General features: G+C 41.5%; 1 protein-coding gene across 1 annotated transcript in view; it reads right to left on the minus strand.

The window, feature by feature from the left end:
* Positions 1-18650, minus strand: part of CFTR (CF transmembrane conductance regulator) — a 144108-nt gene that overhangs the window by 34036 nt on the left and 91422 nt on the right. Inside the window, exons 20-21 of the mRNA XM_075929158.1 lie at positions 16593-16820; positions 14792-14892 (exon numbers count right to left, since the gene is read on the minus strand). Coding sequence (XP_075785273.1) covers positions 14792-14892; positions 16593-16820 — 329 coding nt within the window. The remainder of the gene's footprint in view (positions 1-14791; positions 14893-16592; positions 16821-18650) is intronic.

Genomic DNA, 18650 nt, shown 5'->3' on the forward strand with positions numbered 1-18650 from the left:
ACTGCAGGGTATTATGTTATATCAGTCACTAGTGGTATCTGCTGTATTAATTTTAGAATTCCAGCTTCTATTGTAATCTTTTTCAGTTGCTTGCAATTTTCTCATGTTCATTTTGAGATTGAAATAATCCAATTGACCTCAACTCAAAGGTGTGTGTCTCTTTCTTTTTTTTTAAGCTCTGAATCATATATATTGAGTCATGTCTGAGGTATGCTTCATAATAATATGTTCCCTATAGACTCAGAGCTGAAATTCTGTGCTTTGATTAAATGAAAAACTGAAGCTTTCTGTGCTTTGATTAAATGAAAAACTGAAGCTAGAAAAATCAGTCTTGGCTATCTTGTTTATATCTCATTGAAGTTCAAAATACAAGCCACATTTAATGGAAGTTTCTTCAGTAGCTTTAAAAATTGTTTGTTTAAAGTTGGTATTTTACTCTTGCATGTTAAGATACAGTACATTTTTAAATGTACTGTGCCTTTGTTTAAAACACCCGAAGCAGAGTATGCAAACTCCAGACAACAATTGAGCTCCAGGTGGAAGCATTTACAAGCTTTGAGGATGAAGTCAATGTAGCTTGTTACTCCACAGGTCAAAGAAGTCCACATCAGGGTACATCCCATACAATGAGTGAAGCACTGCTGTATTTATATTTTTATTGGGACCAGGAGTTTGGAATCCTAAGGATTTAGTATAAAGAGCTCTTGAAAAATTGAGGTCTGGATCCTAGTTTGAACACCACAATTACCATGTGACATGAAAGGAAGAAAAGGAAGAATTTAATTCTTTACAAATATATTTTATGTCTTCTCATAAGTCCAGTCCCTTCTGTCATGCCAGCCAATGGCATCAACTCTGGTAATTCTCAAAGGAGAACACATTTTTATCCCTGCCCCATTTTTCCCAGAAGCACTCTGGTTCTCCTTCAGCCCGGGAGTCTCTCCTTTCTCTTACCCACACAGTGTTTCAGATGGTGCTGTCAGGAGTTGCTTTCCCAGGGGACTCCCTGGTGCTCCTGTGTACAGAAACACTCTCTCTGCTAAATCACGTCACCATTGGCCAGGCTCATCTGGACAGAGGGGCAGGCAGGCAGGCCAAATCTGAGTGGCATGCAACCATGCAGATGGAGCAATGCTTCAAACTGCTACAGCAGCAACCATACTGATATTAATAAGGAACCGCTGCTTCAAAGCGTTGGTCATGTACTCCTCCCTTCTCCATAACCTATGGAGCTTTGAGCAAGTGCAACACCTTTAGGAAAGGGGGGTCCTCCCCAACAATGGGCACTATTGTAGAGTTCTTAGCCACAACATTATCATGAAGAAACGTTAAGGGTGATAAATGTGTTAAAAACTCTCAGATACCATTGTACAATAAGATATACCATGTATCAGCTTGATAGTTAGGCATTCTGAACATAAAATCAGACAAGTACAAATTATGGTTACTTATCACAGGCTGAATAGACTTCATAACCTGCTTATTAATAAATGGTTATTGGAGAACTGAAATAAATTTGAACCTATTGTTCTCCACCTGACACTTCTATAAGTTTCAGTATAAATAACATTGTGATGTGTACATGTCTTGTTCCTGTTATACTTCATTAATTTAGGAGTAAGCTAATTATGTTTTCTCTGGAGCAGTCATTACTGTAAACTGATCTTTCTAACACTCATAGAAGCAACAGTGTTTGGAAAATTAAATATTAGTATATTACGGCATTAACTCCCAGGGTCAGTTGTTTATTTTTAGAAGTGAATGAGAGAAATTATCTCAAAGTCTTGTAAAGGAAAAGATCTCCCTTAGAAGCTCAATAAAAAATACAGTTTGCAGGTTTCAATTGTATCTCCTCAAAAGAAGAACAGAGAAGTGTTAAGTGGAAGTATGATGTTCTCTTTTTTTAAAAAATTTGTCAAAGATTCACTGTTCTCCAACTTTGCCAGAAATTAACAAAATATACCATTCTTGTAAATGCTATTATCTTTCAAACTGACCAAAACCTTTGTGAATATAACATAATATATGTACATTGTGTTGGGAAAAGGCCGACTAATGAACTGAAAAATATTGGAAAGCCTTAATAACATAGGCCAAGATCCACAAGCTACTTAGGCACCTTGGTCCCAATTTTAGGCACTGCTATGATCCACAAAACCCTTGCTTGGCTGCTGCTTAACCGTGTAAATGTCTAAACTCAGCACTAAAGTTTTCGGAGTAAAAGTTCCTTAGTCTAAATCTACACTGGTACTTTACAGGGCTGTAGCTTTCTGGCTCAGAGGTGTGAGAAAACAACCTTCCCTCAGTGCCGCAAGTTACAGCGCTCTGAAGTGCCAGCATGAACCAGGCTACAGCGCCTTCTTGTGGAGGTGGTTTGCATAGAGCACTGGGAGAACTCTCTCCCAGCACTCATGCCGTGGCCACACTTCCAGTTCAAAGCACTGCTACGGCTACATTTTAAACTTTTAAGTATAGACAAAGCCTTAGTCACCTATGTTTTTGCCTCTGGGCATGCACACTATTATTTCCCTCTAGAAATCTAGGAGCATATCTCTTGCCTAAGTCCCAGAGCAATCCACAAGCCAGGGGAAGAGAGATGGAAGAATGCCTGATCCAGTAGATGAGCTCAGAGGCAGCTTAATTCCACACAAAATGACTGGGGAAGGAGCCCAGTTGTTAAGGTACTCAGCATTAGAGACCACCAGTTCAAGTCCCTGCTCTGCGTGGTGCAGGGAAGGAATTTGAACAGGGGTCTCCTGGTTTTCGGGTGAGTATTCTATCTACAGTTTCCCTAGCCCAATGGATAGCTGTTCAGATAGCAATAAAAGATCAATAGGAGCCACTGAAAGAGACACATAGCAGAACATCCCAGAGCACAGTGATTAGGGCACTCAGCTGAGAAATGAGAGAGAGGACTCCCAGAAAGGGGTTCTTGTCTGTGGATCATTAGCAGAGATAGATGACTTTGGATTTAGGCACTGAGTTCTATGGGAGAAGTGGGACTTACCACTCATCCCTCTTTGTCAGCATCTACCATAGGCAAGCTTAGGCAGCTTTTTGCCTAGCATGCTGGCTTTTGGTGGTGTTTTTAGATGCCTCTCTCTCACCATGCATTGTAGAGAACCTATGTGCCTAACTCAGGCTTTGTGTACCAAATTGCTATTCCTCTGAACAGGGCCAGACCAAGCCATTCCAGTACCCTGGGCAGATAGTTTAATTGTGCCCCGGGTTGGGGGAGGGCGCATGCGCGGGGGAGGGCGCGTGGAGCTGGCAGTGGCAGGATGCACATGCCCGGCCTGGCCCGGCCCAGCCCAGCTACTGCCATTGGCGTGCAGCCCAGGGCTGTCCGGGGTGGACCAAGCCTGGCCATGCAGGGCCCTGCGGCCACGGGGGGAAGGGTGCTGCTGGCCAGCACTGTGGGGGTTAACGTGGCCCTCACCCCAGGTGGCTGCTGCAGGGAAGCCGCTGGGAGCTGCTGCAGCCCACGATCCAGGAGCCGGGCACGTGGTGCCTGATGGCAGCTATAAGGGGTGCTGCACCCCCCCCCATAGGCTGGCACCCCAAGCAGCTGTCCAGCTAGCCCATGCCTTAATCCAGCCCTGCCTCTGAATTTCTAGGCACTCAGAAGCTAGGCATTTCAAGGCTAAGTATTGCAATGCCTAACTCCCTTTGAATATCTGGGTCTTATTGAAGGTCAATTCCAGCATAATTGGAGAGAGAGAGAAAAAAATTAGAAACTAATAATTAGCTCCTGCAGCCAGTTTCTGCCCTGGGGGTTCTCCAAGTGGTTCCTGCTGAAGTCAGTGGAAGTTGCATGACTAAGGAGTAGAATTTCACACAGAGAGGGAGTTTGGTACAAAGGGCATGTAGATGTCTAACTCATGCTAAAAGCAATCTAGGGACCATTCATGCCTTTGAAAATAGATATCTTAGTCCCTTTATTCCAGCAGTTTTGCATGCACTAATATGCTTGTGAAGGGCATGAAGCTGCTCAGTAATTATTTAGGAAATTGCTTTTTAATACTTTATGAATACTGTGATGTGACCTGATACTGGGATAATTAGTTTATGGATACAGTGAGTTAATGGGATACATACTGTTTGCATATGTTACTTTAGTTTAATAAACTATTGGGAATGCCATAGATGTGAAGGATTATCACAAACCTCACTTCCTTCTTCTCCATTTGCAAGCCAAATTTCTTTGACCTTGCCCTCTCTAGTATAAACTCGTACCAACAGATATATTTGGGGAAAAAAGAACCCTATCAAAAGAAGACACTTCATTCCACCTCACACACTCCTCTCTCTGGGCAGTGGATAATAGATCAAATATGTGACCTATGTAGTCCTATTGCTTTGACTACATGGTATAGAAATCTGTATAGAAGAGAATAAGACAGAACAAGCAGGAAGATGGAACAATGGCTCCAGATAGAACTTTAGATGATAAACTCTTCAAGGGCATTAAGAGAGACAGCCTGAGTTATTAACTGTGAAGAACCTACTTTCTTAGTTCCAGCCAAGTTACAAAGCTTTGCCAGTGCTGGGAATGAACAGATCAAAGGGACAATAAAGAGAGTTAAAACGACTTCCTGACTGGAGCCCAGACAGTTGTCAGGAAGCTGTTTGTGGGGGACACGCTAATACCCATGAACACCAGTTTGGGAGGTCGGAAGCAGTCAGTCTGTCCTAAGCTTCGAGGGGATAGAAAGCCTGCAGTAAGACAGAGATGAATGTGAGCTTTTATTGTTGTTGTTTTTTTTACAAAGTCCTTTTTGTCTTACATTATGTTCTGTTCCTAAAGATCAAACTGTATCTCTTGGGTCACTGAATTTACCACTGATCACATCTCCCATAGAAGAAGATGGACCCATTCGACCTGCTGTGTGAGCACAATGGAAGTCCAGGACCTGATTGAAGAGTGAGAGAATACTGAGGTTCCACGCTGAGGCTAAGTCTAGACTGCAGACTTCTTTTGGAAGAAGCTTTTCCAGAAGAGATCTTACGAAAAAACTTCCTCCGAAAGAGAGCATCCACATTGCCAAAGAGCATCGAAAAAGCAATCTGCTTTTTTGACAAATAGCATCCACACTGAATAGATGCTATCTCGAATGTAAGCTGTGATTACTATAGGCAGAATGGCCACCAGGGAACCTGTGCTTTTTCCTCTTTCCTCTTCTTCTATTGAAAGAACTCCCTCTTTCATGTCCACACTTGCCTTATTCTGAAAGAACTCTTTTGGAAAAGGTGTTCTTCCTCATAGAAAGAGGTTTACCAATGTCAGAAAATCCCCTCTGTTCTTTTGGGTTTTTTTCCTCCAAAAGAACGCAATTGCAGTTTGAACGTAAGTGAGGTTTTTTTTTTTTAAAAAAAAAGCCGTTTCCAAAAAAAACCCTCTGTAGTGTAGACATACCCTGAGAGAGGTAAAGGCCTGGGGAGAGGTCAGAGAACCAGAAAAGGGGATATGCACTCTGCAAACTGAAAGGTACAGAGTTGACGCTAGCTCAATGACTAAGACAGCACTCCAATTCCATTTACTGAAAGAAAAAACCCAAGAGACCTAATAGGTAACGTTCTGAAATCTACTGTGTGTTTTTAAAAAAAGACACCTGGTTAACATCTTCTGTGTCCCAGACATGTTGAACAGCCTCTTTTTCTCTACATTTGTCAACCAATGTTATTTGTTCCACTGAGAAAAGTGAATGAATTGAATTTAACAATGGGCACCAATCATTCATTCTGAAACAACACTACAGTAATTTAGATGGATACTGAAATTCCTTCTCATCTGCCAGCCTGAGAAGAGACAGACAGAAGTTCTAAATCTGAGAGAGAGATGTCAATACAATGCACACAAACATGGACCATGGCACTTAATGTAAGCATTATATGAAGGAATCAATCTATAGTAACTTACCCATAAGAAATGAGTCACCCTAACTATCCAGGAGATAATGACCAAGACTTGTTATTGTGACATATTAATGAAAATCTGCTAGAAAGGTTTCTGGCCAAAGAGCCATGCCTAAAGACATATAATTTCATCTCTGTGTCTGTGACTCTTACTGAAAGATTTATCAGCTGCACCTTATGTGCAGATATTTTATACAATTTAATGTTTTAGAAGTATTCAGCATATGGCTTGTCTGGCTCTATCATTTGCATTATGATTGAGACCTGTGCACATAGTATATAAATAACAATAACATTTTACAAAAATCGTCATTCTTTTCAGCCAGTAGCTTTACCTTAATCATTATGGGTGCGTCTACACTGCACCATTATTTCACGATAACAAGTGTTATTTCGAAATAACAGTGCAAGTGTCTACGCAACCATTCTATTATTTCAAAATAATTTCAAAATAATGGATGGCTTAGTCTGAAGCCATCATTCTACAAGGAACAATGCCTATTCCAAAATAGCTATTTTGAAATAAGGCATGTGTAGACGCTCCACTGCTTCTATTTTGAAATAGACCTTCACCAGGGCCATTCTAAGTTATTCTTCTCCAGTGCCTCCAGGGGCTCTAAATCAAGATAGCACATCTACATTAGTCTACTGGAAGCCTGCCCCAGACTAATTTTTAGGCTTCCCTGCAGTGTAGATGTGCTATTTCAAAATAAGCTATTTTTGAATAACTATTCTTATTTTGAAATAAGCGTGCTGTGTATATGTACCCTATGAGTGATTGAAAGTGTGGAACAGCAGACACCTTGTCTGTTATCCTAGTCAGCAATTTACTTGCCATTTTTTAATTCCCAAACTTTTGCTTCTCAAAAATACAGTATTTTTAATTCTTAACAATGTCACAATGTCAGGGCATAATGTTATTTTTAGTCTTGCCTGATTGTTTTTTTTAATTGAGATTTTAATAACATTTACACTTTAACTTAGCTTGTCTCACTGAAACTCTTCTTAATGTCAGAATTAATAATACAGGTGTGTACCATCATGTCCCAGAAAACAGAAAGACTAACTGATGAAAGAATTAATCTCAAAATGCCCATATGCTTTCCTTCTAGGAAGAGGGATGATTCCCAGCCCAAAGCAGAAATGCGTGGTATTCAGTTATGATGTTGCAATGTATCTTCCCCTGGAAAACATGCTGTCTGAGGTCATATGGAGTGTGACCAGGAAAAACAATGTAACACTGGTTCAGCAGTTTAATACTATGCAGAAAACCCCATTGATCTTAAGTCAGGGTATGGGTGGCTAAGCACAATAACTTTTCTCAAGTTTCAAACCTTGTGCTGTCCTTAAATCTTGTGAGCATCCAAGGGTTAGTTATTTAGATTTCTAGTGTGTCTGGAACCACCGGTAATGCTGTAAATTACAGGAATGGAATGTTTCATACTAGTTAATTCTGATTTTGGACTTAAACACATTCTCCTTCTCATAGAGGTTTGTAAAGGGAAAATGTCAAGTTTGACAGGTGACCCCTGATTCTGTTGCTTTAATATTTTATTTTATTGCTTGCATTAGCACCCTGATGCATATGTGGCACAAAGTGTCCTGATGGCATTTGGACTGTGGTATGTTGGGATGCATCTGAGTATACAGTTTCTTAGAAGACTGCCTCTGTATGGCATCCTCCTTAGATACTTTGCCCTAACATCCATCCTCTTTTTTCCTCTATGCCACGTAACATGGGGCAGCATTCAGCAAGTGTTCTTTCAGCATTTCCTTATACAGGCAGTCCCCGGGTTACGTACAAGATAGGGACTGTAGGTTTGTTCTTAAGTTGAATCTGTATGTAAGTCGGAACTGGCATCCAGATTCAGCCGCTGCTGAAACTGACCAGTTTTACCAGCGGCTGAATCTGGACACCAGTTCTGACTTACATACAGATTCAACTTAAGAACCCCAGGCATCCCCAAGTCAGCTGCTGCTGAAACTGATCAGCAGCTGATTCCAGGAAGCCCGGGGCAGAGCAACTCTGCCTCGGGCTTCCTGTAGTCAGCCGCTGGTCAGTTTCAGCAGCGGCTAACTTGGGGACACCTGGGGCAGAGCAGCTCGGGTGCTGCTGGGTTGGTCCAGTAGCGCGGCCGCTCCTCGGCGCTACTGGACCAACCCAGCAGCACCCCAGCTGCTCTGCCCCAGGCGTCCTGATTCAGCCACTGCTGAAACTGATCAGCAGCGGCTGAATCAGGACTCCTGGGGCAGAGCTGCTGGGGTGTTGCCGGGTTGGTCCAGTAGCGCCAAGGAGCAGTGCTGCGGGACCAACCGGCAGCGCCCCACCTGCTCTACCACAGGCCCTGGGCTTTGCTCCACGTCTCCCTGGTCTGCTGGGGGGGGCACTAGCTGCGTCCCCTCCCAGCAAACCAGGGAGACGCGGAGCAAAGCGGCGGAGGACCCGGGCCGGACTGCAGCGCTTCCATATCAGCGCCACGGTCTGGCCGGGTCCTCCACGGCTTTGCTCAGCGTCTCCCTGGTCTGCAGACCAGGGAGACGCTGAGCAAAGTCATGGAGGACCCGGACCGGACCCGCGGCGCTTCCAGATCAGCTGGAAGCGCCGAGGGTCTGGCCGGGTCCTCCGCGGCTTTGCTCAGCGTCTCCCTGGTCTGAGCAAAGCCGCGGAGGACCCAGCCGGACCCGTGGCGTTTCCAGCTGATCTGGAAGCGGCCCCGGGTCCGGGTCCGGCCCCGGGTCCTCCGCCACTTTGCTCCCCGTCTCCCTGGTCTGCTGGCTCCCCCAGCAGACCAGGGAGACGGGGAGCAGCTTTTCTCGCCCCGGAGGAGGCGGGCGGCGGGACTAGGCATCCCGCCGCTCCAGTCCTCCGGGGTGAGAAAATCCCCGTTTGTAACTGCGGATCCGACATAAGTCGGATCTGCGTAACTCGGGGACTGCCTGTATCTGCATTCCTACTTCACCAATACAAAACTTCCTGGGATGTTTTACTTATTGCAGTGCATAAATGTATTTCTGGATTTTAGCAAATATCAATGTTATCATTCAGATGAGGTCACCAATCTACACTGTTTAAATACAAGAGGACATAGATTCACTGCTTTTCATCATGTCTTACACCAAACTTTGATTTGATTTAATAGGGAGGGTAATTAACCATTGGAACAATTTACCAAGACTCAGGGCCATCCTGAGGGGACTGTGAGGCCTGGGGCAACCCCCCTCAGAGCCTTAGGTGTGGGGCCCAGGACAAGCCCTCTACTGTAGGCCCCACCCCAGCTTCCCCACACTATGGATGTCGGCATAACATCATCTAAACAATTAGGCATATTGGTTAATCCAAATGACTACACACATGCTCTCCCTTACTGTATCAGAGGTCGCAAGGGGGGAGGTAGAAGCCAGTGCCCATGGGGAGCCATTTTTTAAGCTAGCTCCCCACACGTTCTAATTCCTGTGGAGCTGCCTACCTTCCCGCCCCCCCACTATCGCATCTCACAGAGGCAGAAGCATGGTGTGGCAGGGGAGTCCCCAGGAGCGGGGTGGGATCTGGGAGCGCACTGGCTGCTGGCCCTAGCCCTGGGGAGTATTTTAGTAACCATGTAACTGATAAAAAAAAAGTGTGGCTACGCAATTACTAAAATGGATGTTATCTAACATCCCTCTTCCCCACCCCATCCCCTAACCCTCTCTCCTAACCAACGTGACCCAGAGAATTATGGGGGCATGGTGCGGTGGCTGCAGATGTTGCCTCCCTTCCTCCCCACTCACCACGCGTGTGGCAGAAACCAGAGTGGCCAGGCAGTCTGCTCCATCCTGTTGCACTCTCCTGGACTGCTGTGCCCCAATTCACTGTGGGCAGCAGGATCCAAAGTGTCCTCGGGCAGGACACTTTGCTTTGCGCTGCTGCGGAGGAGCCATGCACAACAGGCTGGGAGAGGGTGGCGGCACATTGGGCCAGAACAGGCTGCCAGGCCACTCTTGCTCCTGCCGTCCCCATGGTGATTGGGAGGCAGGGGTGGAGACACCAAACCCAGGCCCCTGTAATCCTGCAGTCCCTCCCATCCATAGGGTGACTGGGGGCAGCCATTGTGGGGCCCACAAAAGTGCAGAGCTTGGGGTGGATGTCCAGATTCATCCTATGGACAGGATGGCTCTTCAAGGCTTTTGGTGCATTTGTCACCAATGACAATTTTAGAATTAAAATTTGATTATTTTTAAAGGCTATGCTTTAGTTTAAAAGGAATTATTTTGGGGAAGTTCTATGGCCTATATTATATCAGAAGTCAGACTCGGTGATCACAGTGATCCCTTCTGCCCTTGGAATCTGCCAGGAAAATTATTCATTATCTCATACATTAGTTGTTCATTGATGCATAAGGTGGAGCAATGTACAATTTTGCACTTATTAAAATCTTCCTTGGGGTGTTTTAATATTTCCTTAAGGAAGTGATCTTGGCATGCAATAGCAAATGTGTGACAATTTATTATTAAAAAAATAAAAAGGAAGTGCCATTTTCCAGTTCAAGCACTGCTATTTCATGGTACACATAAGTGAAGGATGAGGTTGTAATATATTAAAACATTCCTCTGAGACTAGCTCAGGCCTTATCTGCACAGGCAGTATTCGGTGCCTTGGAGGAAAAAAAATAAGCTCACAGGAGTAGTTGGTAGGATAAGTAAAATCCAGTACAAAGATACTGATAGAAATGTCCAAAGTCAAGAGAAAAACCTAATTAATTGATAGTATTAAATGAAGCAACAGAAGGCTATTAGGTTGACAAAATGTTATAAAAAATGGCAAAGCAGATAAAGCCTTAAAACAGTGAAAAAAAGAACTTCAGAAACCATTGTAAAAGTGGCCACCTGAATGCGTGGAGGAGGTGGAAGCTGCGCAGCACCAGAGGCCTCGTGGGACAGGGGCCATCCTGCGGGCTGTGGGATAGAGGAGGGCAGTCGCAGCGGGAGTTGTCTACGAGCTCTGCAGGGAGCGGGGGATCAGAATTTTTTCTGTTTTCTCCATGGCACACCTCTGACTGCCTGTGCCATGGAACACACTTTTAGAAACCCTGGTATAGGGTAAAAGTACATAAAAGGACCAGATTTCATGGGAGGGAAACCAAATTCATCATTTTTCATGACTGTGAATATGGTAGGACCCTAATTATGGGGCAGATTCTAGGTCCTCAACAATATATATTCTGCTCTTGAGAAAGAGAAGGGACAGGAGAGGACTGATAATTGGCCAAGGAAGGACAATGGACCTGATCAAGCAGCAAGCACTAAAAAGAGCCACCAGGAAGAAAAGAAATCTGTATGAATTGTTAGGACTCTGAGCTGAGACATGTGTCCTCTAGAAAAGAGAAAGAGGTTGCTATGCTGCTTCCTGTGTTCTAAGGCTAATACTATCAACTAAAAGTACTAAATAAGCTGAACAATGGCAAGGAATTTCCATAGTTTCCAGTGTACAAACTAGGAGCATTACTGGGAGAGTTAATGCTACAGACTAATTCAGGAATCTTGTTAAGAAAACTGAAAATAGGGTTGATGCATCACAGATTCTTCACATATGCTTGGCAATTTGAAAGAGAAAAAAAAGACAGATACTACAAACCATTCTAGGATGTGCCAGTGTTATAGAAAGAAGAATTTGGGATTCAGACAGCAAATCTCCATGCCTTGTTAATGTTGTGTCTCAGTCTCCAGTGCAGCCTAGGTTTACGTTTGTCGCTCTCAAAATCTCAGTGAAATTCTTGCAGTTTAGAGCTGCTCATAATTTTCAACAAAATATGTTACATAACAATGATCATACTGGGTTAGATCAATGGTCTATCTTTCTAGCCCAATATCCTGGCCAGGAAGAGAGAATTCAGAAGTAACGAACAGAGCAAGGTAATTTTGAGTGATTCATTCCTTGTTTGTTCAATCCCAGCTTCTGGCAGTTGGAAGTGTATGGACATTTGGTTGGCATCACTGATCACCCTAACTATAGCCATTGACGGACCTATCCTCCATGAACTTGCATAATTTTTCTAACTCAATCATACTTTTGGCCTTTGCAACATCCCCTGGGAATAAGTTCCATAAATTACTATACATTCAATTTTTCAGTGAGAGAGGAAACAAACTAAATTTGTGACCTTCTCTATCTAGTTCACTTGTTGACTATCTCATTTCCACAGGAAAACTCCAAAGATCTGAAATTAAAACTTATTTTAAAAAATAAGATTCAATTCTAACACTGACACTGTTTTTGCTTAAAAATTTGCCGCATGTCTAAGTGTAGAACATGTATTTTTCCTATACTATGTCTCTAATTCATCTTCACAATTGTGAGCCCCATTCAATCAATGCAAACACATGCTCATATGATTGTTTCCCTGTTCTCCCACTTCCCTGCCACCACCTATTTTTATATTTCATCCACTTATTGCATTTTTCCATTAACCAAGATCTTGATCCTGAAAAGAACTGTCTGTGCTTAACTTTTCACACTGATTTCAGTTAAGAATATAACTGTACAACACTATATGTGTTACAGTATAAGATTCCCTTAAGACTGTAGTGATCACCTCCCTTATCTGCTAGCAGAGAGCAAGAGAGGGTGCATGTCATCCTGACAGTGAGATCTATTAGCCTAAGGGATAATCCCTCCAGGGAGGCTGTGGAAATCCCTTCTAAAACTAGACTCAACAAACACATTTGAAATTGTAGTGTTGGGAACAATCCTTCACTAGAAGAGGCATGGTGTAGCTGGCCTAGTAGGCCCTTTTCCATCTCTGATTTGATAATAGATGCACTGCAGAAGAACCAGCATCACAGAGACAGCAAAAGTTTCAGGGGGAAAAAATTATTTATGTGCTTAGGCAAGTGCTCATAGATATTTTCAAAGAACATGAGAATTTGTTTTTGCTACTGTCTGGCTGCTGTTACCACCCAATGTTTTTACAGCAATATGTCATTAAAATAGTAGTAAAGGGGAAATTCTTCCCTGCTAAAATGCTACTATGTTAAACATTCTTTGCAGGCCAGGATAGGCAGTAGCACTCTCTTTGTGAAATATCAACTCCATTTTCTGTTTGTAATAGCAACATTAAAAGGTGTGGTGTATGATGAGGACTTTTGTACAGATTTTGTTTCTGCATAGAAGAGTCTCACTGTCTCTCTCAGTGTTTAAAAAATTCTTACAAATAGGACAGGGGATGGACACAATCAAAACATTTTTTGAGTTATTGCTACTGTCACATTAATGCCTTAACATAAAACAATGGGATGTTTTGCTTAACACTGGACCAGCCCAAAGAGTTGCCTTTTTATGAATCTTACTGTTATGGTAAACAAACTGTTGCCATAGAGGTTGTATCAATATTTTTATGAGTTTTAAAGATAGCTGTATTGCTACTTGAACTGGTTTCACAAGGTTCTCGTACAGTCAGGATACATACCTTTCAAGGAGACATGCTGGTCTGATATAGCAGAAGAGCAGAATTATCATAAAGTCATTGGTGAATAGAGAGAAATATACACCTTTCCAGGTACCTGATGTTTCTAGATATTCAAAAATCATCAGTGTTGAAGAGGCACTAGATGCTGCAGATGGGTAATTCCTACCTTTTTTGCTTTTAAGGTCTAGCTTCAGAAGAGGGAGGGGCCAGAACCGATTTGTTAAAAATAGCAAACTGGCAAATCTTTATCCCCATTCCCATCCTCTTTAAAAAAACAACTGAACATAAATTAACCAAGATTTGGTGACCTAGAAGACTTAGTCAGGACTTACCCTATCTGTATTCCAAGGTCTTGCTGAAATGAGTTAATTGAGCAAAGATTTGGGACTGGAGGGCTTTCTTTAATATGATACCATTATTGTAATTGTTGTTTAGGTGCCTCAATATGTTGTTGTTAACATAAGGTGTTTTAAAGTAAATCATGTAGTGCTCAGAAATTTCTAGTCAGAAGTGAAAAGGTTGGAAATTGCATGACCAAATTTATTCTTTTATGAGTTTTCAGCCTACTTTTTGAGCTTCAAAAATGTATTCTGAATTTGAACTGCTCACTTCATCTTGTTTGTTCTCTTGCAACTTATATTAACTCCTTTATGCTAAACAATCTGTTTCATCTTGTATTGATTGAGGACACTCTGAACCCTATTTCCAGACCTGAAGAAGAGATCTGCATCAACTCAAAAGCTTTTCTCTCTCACCAACTTAAGCTGGTCCAGTAAAAGGTATTACCTCTCCCACCTTGTTTCTCAGAAAGTTTAGTCGTGAGTCAACCTCATGTCAAACATTCTACTTTCTATATGAAAAAGCCCACAAGTGAACCTAAATAAATAAAATAAATAATAAGAATTACTCTTAAACAAATCAACCTTAAAAAGGTTTTGTAGCAAAAAAAGAAGTGCCAAACACTCCAGTAAATTCACCTGAGCCTTCACAATTGCTATTAATTTTATGTGAAATCTGCTTGGATGCTCCATCAATGGGTAGCAGGATAAATCCCTAAAATAGACTGAGTATTAAGCATTGGATAAGCCCTTGATCTTTGCAAAAAAAATCCAAATCTTCCCAACATTCTCCCATCACTACTTCAAATCTTTGTTTTTAAAAGTCCTACATGAAATTATTTGCTGTCCCCATATATAATTCCAGTGGTCTTTTGATCTCAGAATCACTGCACAAAGTAGATTCTGTAGCAAAAAAAGCTTGACTCTTACTGGCAGAGTTGTGAGGGGAGGTTTTTTATATATCTGTACTGCAGCTACATAATTAAAAAACAAACCAGTAAGCAATAAAACAAGGTAATTCTTCTAAAAAGTATCATTAGTAATAGTAATAATAATAACAAATAATAATAAAAACGAGCTGCTTTCGATACTTACCAGACTGTCTACATCTATGCTTGAGTTTACTGTCCATTGCAAGGTGCTCATGATATTCATAGCTAATGTTAAAACAATACCAACACTGCCTGGCCCGTCACCTGCAGATAGAAGGGGAAAAGCTGTCTATAAATATGATTACATGCCAATAAAAAGCTAATAGCTATCAGGGAAAATGAGTATGTATAACATGATGGTCCAGTAAAAAGTGGTTCTTTTTTATTGTAGCAATTCAAACAGGAAGTAAGTTTTAACAATTAAAGTAAAGGCTTGGGAGTTGGGATTCTGGGTTTCACCCCTGACACTAACACTGCACTTGCTGTTGATCTCCTCTCGTTCTGATGGATGTTAATGGGGACTTCTATCACTGATTTTTTTGGGAATAGATACAGGCTTTGTGTGACCTTAATTATGTGCACTCAGATTTCTCATTCTAGACTCTATGAAGCTATAAAATGCCTCATTGTCACATCTAGAAGTCAAAAGAGTTAATTATGCACAGGTTTGTGACAAGAGTTCTATTTTAATACACTACTGCCACCCTCACCAAGATCATTCAAACTGATTTTAGTCCACAAACTGAAGATTGGGGTTTCATTTGTGGACGAAACTGAGAACAAATGTATCTTGCTATTTACTGCGAGTTGGTGGTGTGACTTTTGTGGGTTGGTTGGTTGGTTGCCTTTAGTATAAATAGGCTTTAGCTGCCTCTCAGCAAATTACACAGACTGTCATAAATTACTGCCAAGAATTACTGTACAATGGTATCTGTAATATCAAGGTTTTCCCTTATTTTCACTCTATGAAATGACTCCTGACTTTGTATCACACAGATGTCATTCTACATGCCATAAGACAGGATTCTGTGACCTGGCCTACACTAGCAAGTTACTCTGAAATAACAAGTGGACTATCCACACTACCAAGCCCATTACTTGAAAATAATAGGCTGGTTATTTAGAAAAAATAATTCCTGCTTTCCATGAGGAATAATGCTTATTTAGAAATAGTTGTTTTTAAATAGTGGTAGTGTGGATGCTACACTATTCCCCTGTGCTTCTTGGAGCTCTACATCCAGGTAGCTCATCCACATTAAGGGAGCCTACCTTGGGCTAATTTTGAGGCTTCCCTGTAGTGTGGACACACTATTTTGGACAATAAAAATCAAGTAACATTTGCCTTGCAAATTATTAGGTTCATACAACAGTGTTAACTTGCACAACATGGATGCTATTAGTTAACACACAAAATCCAGCTAAATACTGAATCGTTTCTGTACTGGTAGTCAGGAAACCTGGGTTCTGTTTCTGACTTGCTTTGTGCATAATGCAATTCAATGAATCTTTCTGTTTCTCATTTGAGTTCATAATGTTAACCTAGTAATACCCAGAGCTATGAAATCTGCAGATGAAGACACCATATAAGTGTACATGTATTACTTTACTGTACTCTACCCTGGAATGAGGATGCACAGTTGTGTTAACATAAAAGACATTTTTAAATAGTTTCAGTACAGAGTAGGGAATTTTTGGTTCCAATTTACACATTTTTTTCCTCACTGGCTATTACTTTCAAATTAAGATGTTCAGCCAATTCCATGAAACATTAGACATCAAATAATATTAAATACCTCATTTCTATTTTTAATAGATAACTCACAATATTTTGATGGAATCACAATGAAATTTGCTATTTTAATGTTTTGTCTTTAGCCTATACTACATTCCTGTATGATTTCTAAATCTGGCCCCTTAAGAAGAAACAAAGCTTTCATTTTAATCTCTCAATAAAGTTACTGTACCTGTAGTCACAATAGAGATGAATGTCACAACAATGAAGAAGATGACAAAAATAATTTCTATTCTCATCTGGAACCAGCGCAGTGTGGACAGGTAGAGGAACCAGTTTGCTGTGTGTAAGTTCAGCGCTTTGTGAAATAAGGTTTCAAAATATGGCTGTCGCCCAAAAGCTCTCAGTGTCCATAGCCCCTTTAAGCTTGTAATAAGATGTGTGAAAATAGGACTTCGGGCTGTAAAGTATTTAGATTAAAAACAGTGTAAACACTTATCCTTCAGTACCTCTCAGAAAAGAAAGTATCAAAAAACTCAACCCTACTCAACAGTGTAACTGTCTTCATTTGTTTACATTATATATGTGTTCTTATTTTTCTTTCACAAAGACCATCAAGATACAGTACTCTTAGGACAAGATATATGGAATAGCGATCCTATAAATGCAATTCCATTCAGTGTACAATCCATCAACAAACACTTTATTTTTTCACAGTTAGTATAATTACCTGTAGAGACCACTGCTATAGTGAGATATCACATTAAGGGAAACCAATGCAAATGATTTTCTTAATGTTTTGAGAACTAAGCAAGGCATAGTTTTTAACAGATAGAGAATGCCTCATCACTTTTGAATTGCAGAGTATTGATGCTGTATTTTTAATAGATTTTGCAATATAACACAAGTAGTAATGATCCATCTGAGCTTCACATTTCAGGCTTATAACCAAAAGCAAAGGAAATCATCAGTTCTGGGAAAATCATGGAGTAGGTCCTTAAGGAATCTATTTTGGATGGAGGAGAAGAAGGTGATCAGGAACTATTAACATGGATTCACCAAGGGCCAATCATGACTGATCAATCTAATTGCCTTCTATGATGAGATAATTGACTCTGTAGATATGAGGAAAACTGTAAACGTGATATACCTTGACTTTATCAAAGCTTTTGATATTGTCTCCCACAGTATTCTTGCCAGCAAGTTAAAGAAGTATTGCTTGGATGAATGGATTATAAAGTGGACAGAATGTTGGCTAGATTGTCAGGCCCAATGAGTAGAGATCAACAGCTTTCATCAAGCAGGGGTTGGTCTGGGGGACAATTTTTTTTCAATGATCAACTATTTGGATGATGGGATAGTTTGCACACTCAGCAAGTTCAGAGATCACACAAAGATAGGGGGAGCAGATATGCTGAAGAACACTGATTGAATCCAGAGTAAGCTAGACAAATTGGAGGACTGGGCCAAAAGAAATGTGATGAGGTTCAACAAGGACAAGTGCAGAGTCTTGCACTTAGGACAAGAGATTCCCATGTACTGCTACTGCCTAGGGACTGACTAGCTAAGCAGAAATTCTAAAGAAAAAGACCTCGGGATTACGGAGGACAAGAAGCTGGACAGGAGTCAACAGTGTGGCCTTGTTGTCAAGAAGGCTGCATTAGTAGTAGCATTGCCAGCAGATAGAGAGAAGTGATTATTGTCCTCTATTAGCATTGGAGAGGCTACATCTGGAGTATTGCGTCCCGTTTTGGACGGATGGACACACACCCCACCCACTACAAAAATAATATGGACAAATTGGAGAGTCAGTGGAGGGCAACACAAATGATTAGGGTTTTGTGGTGCATGATTGATGAAGAAAGGCTGAGGGAACTGGTCTTATTTATTCTGCAGAATTGAAGAACGGGGGGAGAGGGGGCGGGGAATTTGATAGCAGCCTTCTACAACCTGAAGGGGAATACCACAGATTACAGAGTTAGTCTATTCCCAGTCATGGCAGATGACAGAACAAGGAGCAATGGTCTCAAGTTGCAATGGGAGAGATCTATGTTAGATATTAAAAATCTCTTTCATTAAGAAGGTGGTGAAGCACTGGAATGGTTTGCTTAGGAAGGTGAGGGAATCTCCAGACTTAGAGGCCAGGATATGTCAGAGCCCTGGCTGAAATGATTTTGTTGGTGTTGATCCTGCTTTGAAAAGGGACTTGAACTAGATGATCTCCTGAGATCTCTTCCAACCTTAATCTTCTATGATTCTATATCTGACATTCATGACTGAGATGCTAAGG

Source organism: Pelodiscus sinensis, chromosome 1 (assembly GCF_049634645.1).
Source record: "Pelodiscus sinensis isolate JC-2024 chromosome 1, ASM4963464v1, whole genome shotgun sequence".
NCBI lineage: Eukaryota > Metazoa > Chordata > Testudines > Trionychidae > Pelodiscus > Pelodiscus sinensis.